We start from the raw sequence: 5,000 nt of genomic DNA, 5'->3' as shown, positions 1-5,000 counted from the left end.
ACATATGTATATATATACACACGTATATATGTATATGACTATGTGTATATACATATATATATATATACATATAAAATATATATACATATGTATACATACATACACATATATATACATACACATATACATACATACCTATACATATACATACATACATATACATACATACACATACATACATACATACATACATACATACATACATACATACATACATATATATATATATATATATATATATATATATATATATATATATATATATATAAAATATAAAAACACACACACACATATATATATATATATATATATATATATATATATATACAAATATTTCTATGTATATATATAAATTAAATATAATTTTATGTATATATATTTATTTACTTAGTCATATGCATATAGATATCTACATATATACATAATATATTAGTATATATATATAAATACAACCATTCATACATATATATATATATATATATATATATATATATTGAAGGGAATCTACACTTACTTTCACTGTCACAACCCGGGAAAATTTCTGTCCAACTTCGTTGCTAACTTCACAGTAGTATGAACCAGACACTAAAAGATCCACATTTGTTATCTGCAATATAAAGAGGATGCTATTATGCAACTTTTTAAAACTGCATTAAGTTTTATAGTATGAAATCAAGATGTGCAGTTTCTCCTCTACCTATTTAGAATTCATCATGTTCTTTGAGTCAACTTCATATATTAGTTTTATAAACACAAGCCAACAGTTCCAAATCTGAGGTTCCTAGACCCCAAATGTTGTGTCATCTAATATTGCTTTATTTTAATCATCTATACAGTCACATTTTTCTTTCAACTGTGAAATGAAATTGGGAAAGTTAATTTTTTCACAGAACTGGCTTAATGACTTGACAAATCTTTCAAAGCCCTTGGAGCTATGTTGCTGAGCAGGTTGGAAGCCACTTGTATAGACATTAATCAAAAGACTTTAGACAATTGAAATTATCGATCATGTGTTGCTAGTTAAGTTCAGATTGTATACTCTATAGGCTCTCTATAATAATAATAAAAAAAAAAAAAATCCACATACTTTTCTAGGATATTTTTCTTCTAACATTAGGCAATCCTGCTTCTGCATTACTGTTATCTACATCATTTATATCATACAGGCTATGCATCTGGCTGTACCCTGAAATTGACTTCAATCTCTCTCTCTCTCTCTAAGGAACCTCTTTGCATAACATCATTTAATCATTTTTGTCAAGATAAAAGGGAAAAACATTACCAACCTTCAATGTTGATTCAGTATAACCTTTCAGAAGATGACAGTCTTTGTACCACTTAAAGCTTGGTTTTGGCCACCCAACTGCCTTACAAGATAACATCATCTAAAGGCAAGATAAGGCAATAAAATATGTTAGCATTATGAGACAAAACCCTTCAGTACCAATCAGTCTAATAAAATATTATGAATGATTATCATTGTTTCATCATTGTTATCTGTATAATTCATATTAACATTATCACCACTTTTGAAAATTCTGAACAAAAGGGAAATAAGCATGAATGAGATGTATATGGAAGAACAACAAAACTGATGGAATAAATTAAAGCACAATGAAGATAAAAATTGAAAATTGCCAACAAGCCACCTACTTCCTCTCCATACTCTAAAAATGTATCTTCCAGGTCAACTTCTATCTTTGGCACAGCTTTCTTCATTAACAAATGAAACTTAGGTGAGGAAACTTGTATTGTGTCCTCTCCAATGTTCTGCGTCAAATGGCACACATATTCCCCCTCGGTCTCTGGGCTGTTAAAAGAAAGGTGTGCTTAGAGGACTGCAAGAATACTAGCATAAAGCCATATTGATATTAATGACTACAGAACTATTCATATTGAATAATAGCTATATTCTTTATTGATGATTCTTTAAATGGTGGTGGTGATGATGAATAGCATTACCTATTTGTCTATCAATAATGATCCTTGTAATAATGATGATGATAATGATGATGACAAAGATCATCATCAGCATTAATATCATGCATCAATTAATAATAATTCTTATGAAGATGAAAATTATACTGATAATAATGATAATCGTTATGATAATCTATAGTGACGATTGCTGCTTGATGATAATATAGTAATGATGACGATGATGATGATAATGATGATTCTTATAAATTATATATATATATATATATATATATATATATATATATATATATATATATATATATATATATATATATATATATATACGTATACACACATACACAGATATACAAAAACATATTAATATATAGATATATATATACTGTATCTGATTCCTACTCACATATGTATGTCACTATCAAGAGTGGCTGTTGATTAAAGGAAATGGATTGAAAAAAATAAGAGATACTAAAAGTGAAAAAAATATAATCAATACATCATTTGTTTTTCACCCCATAACCATCCTAAGATCTCATCATTAACCTGAATAAATCACCATGAAGGTATGGATTTCAAGAATATTCGTCTTTCAAGTCTATCACCAACCTGAAATTCCTTATTTCAAAAATTCTGGATACTGCGCCAGGACATGGTTGGCCATTGTGTGTCCACTCGAAGGTTGGCTCTGGGGAACCTTCAGCCTCTATCATCAAGTGCACCGTCTCGCCAATCTCAAAGGTCTCTTGGATGTCTTCTGTAGGCTTCAGAACCGACACTGGAACTGCCATGAAAAAAAAGAGCAGCGTGAGAAAAGGTTGTGACTCTGGATCACACAAACAGATCATATAAAAGAAATACAGTAAATAATAGTACGTCATATCCATACTACAAGCTCTTTAATCAAGATCTCATTAGAGATACTTAACAATGTTTGCATACATTCTATAGCATATAATTCAAACTACAGTTAAAATATTTACCATTAGTTACAATATTCTCAAGGATGTCGTATAACTGCAGGCTCCTTAAAAGCTTTTGTAAGACCTGAACCTCCATACTATGTTGCTTAAAGTGATCAAGGAGCTTTCTTGCTGGTGAACTGCTTTTCTCTATCTCCAATAACTGATGAGTACTGTAAGAAAAAAATTGCAATTACAGACTACTTTCACTATGATTCTTATTATTTTGCCACTTTCATATTAGATTGAAACAACTGACATTATCATTTCTTAAATATAATAATGTGGATTTGTGAATCATAAATTTATCATTCCATTTTCCAATTAAATGAACCATGATCACCAAATATAGTCTTCATTTAAGTAACTCTGGTAAGCTAATTTTGCATACTTTAATAAATTTCAATGGCAAAATAAAGTAACTGAGGGCAAACTATTATAAAATGCCCTTTCCTTACAAACCTAAAAATGCATTTGCCAAGTCCATTTCTGCAGAGGAGTGCCATTCTCTTCCAATATCCATCATTCAGTGCTGTTTCAAGGTCTAAATACACTTTTGCAGGAAGCTCCTGAATAAAGCTCTTGGGTTTTACTGTTGACATCATGTTAACTGTATGGCAGTCATCACTTCCGTTATCAACTGGAAGGCAAATACAAGAAATAATAATAATGATAATGGAAATATATAACTCATGCAGCTCAACCTATCATTATATCAAACACTACACTCTAAGTATATGCATTTGTAAAGTTGTAACATTCCATTGCCAATAATCAAGTCCCCGCCCTTGAAAAAGACAGTACCTCTACAAAATGCTCACATTTCACACACAAATAAGGTGTCTGCTTTTTATTTACAGTTGCATAACTCGTAAGGCAAAAAAAGAGGCACGACACCATCACCTTGCAGAACACCAATTACCTTGTATCTTCCTCACTCGCTTCCTTCCTAAAACAACACGTGGGAGGCCTTTTATAAGCTTTAAAACTGAAGATAAAATTGATCACTCCAGAACTGCGCAATATATGCCACACTGAACTGTACTACATACAATTTCGTAGACTTTTCCTGCATGGCACAAATCCTCCTTGAGTTGCCGTTTGTCGAATATTCTAAACGGTGGATTTTGCCTTTTTAAAATCTATTTTCTACTAAATACATATTGTTTAATTTTGTGAGACTTGAATTTAAAATGTTCGGCATGTATTTACTATTTATTAATCTGATGATAATCTGTAGTTGCTTAAAACCAAAATAAGGCACATGGAAACCGTTCTTAATGGTATCGTCGGATTAGACAAAAATTATGTCTGCATATGGTGCTGTGTATCATCCAAACCTGAGAAAGGAGACCAGCTTTCATATTATTTTCTTCCGAGAGGTCAAGAGGGACGTGTCAAGTATAAAAATGAAAATGGATTTCCCCTAGATAACACCTGACTGCACTGGGTGTGGTCGGTGATTGAGACCCACAGAGTATGTTAATAAATATTCATACGTGATATATAGGAATATAATATTGTGTTTATAGTAGGTTTTATAACCTTTATTGCAGTTTCGTAATATAGATAATTCGTGCTGACAGAAAATATTTTTAAATACTATAGCGAGTAAGCGTAACACAATTGTACTTCAGGCAAGTTTAGACTCCTGAAGCTATAGCAATATACATTGAGTAAATAAACTGGAGCAATAGATTTTTCCCTGTAAAGTCTGTGGAGAAGAAAAGGACAAGGCTCAATTCCCGTTTCAGCTTTACCTTTAAGGTAAGGTTGAATTTGTGAGCGAAGCGAGCACAGTCGAGTGATTTTTTTTTTTTTTTTTTTTTTTGGGGGGGGGTATTCCAGGAGCACATTAAGCAATATTCAGAACTTTATTGATGTAATATAGGTAAAGAAGTACGAGAATAGTAACAAAAAACTATCCTATTGGCTCTTGGTTAGTGTGAGCCTGACCTTGGCCAGTGGGAGGGGGGATCAATTGAAGGCCCTGTGTTCCCAAGATTTAGAAATGAATGTTTGGGAAGTAAAGCAGTTAAACAAAATTATTTGCTTACGAAATAAAATCTTGTAGTTTCACAAAAAATGAAGTTGCACAAACGC

At 31.5% G+C, this 5,000-nt stretch overlaps 1 protein-coding gene across 1 annotated transcript in view; it reads right to left on the bottom strand.

The window, feature by feature from the left end:
• LOC113800654 (mucosa-associated lymphoid tissue lymphoma translocation protein 1) overlaps positions 1 to 5,000 on the bottom strand; it is a 21,859-nt gene that overhangs the window by 8,274 nt on the left and 8,585 nt on the right. The window contains exons 2-7 of the mRNA XM_070115690.1: positions 3,360 to 3,537; positions 2,919 to 3,070; positions 2,545 to 2,719; positions 1,654 to 1,810; positions 1,287 to 1,385; positions 515 to 607 (exon numbers count right to left, since the gene is read on the bottom strand). Coding sequence (XP_069971791.1) covers positions 515 to 607; positions 1,287 to 1,385; positions 1,654 to 1,810; positions 2,545 to 2,719; positions 2,919 to 3,070; positions 3,360 to 3,502 — 819 coding nt within the window. The 5' untranslated portion in view covers positions 3,503 to 3,537. The remainder of the gene's footprint in view (positions 1 to 514; positions 608 to 1,286; positions 1,386 to 1,653; positions 1,811 to 2,544; positions 2,720 to 2,918; positions 3,071 to 3,359; positions 3,538 to 5,000) is intronic.

Source organism: Penaeus vannamei, chromosome 38, assembly GCF_042767895.1.
Source record: "Penaeus vannamei isolate JL-2024 chromosome 38, ASM4276789v1, whole genome shotgun sequence".
NCBI classification, from domain to species: Eukaryota; Metazoa; Arthropoda; class Malacostraca; order Decapoda; family Penaeidae; genus Penaeus; species Penaeus vannamei.
This window is presented reverse-complemented; position numbering and strand designations above follow the sequence as displayed.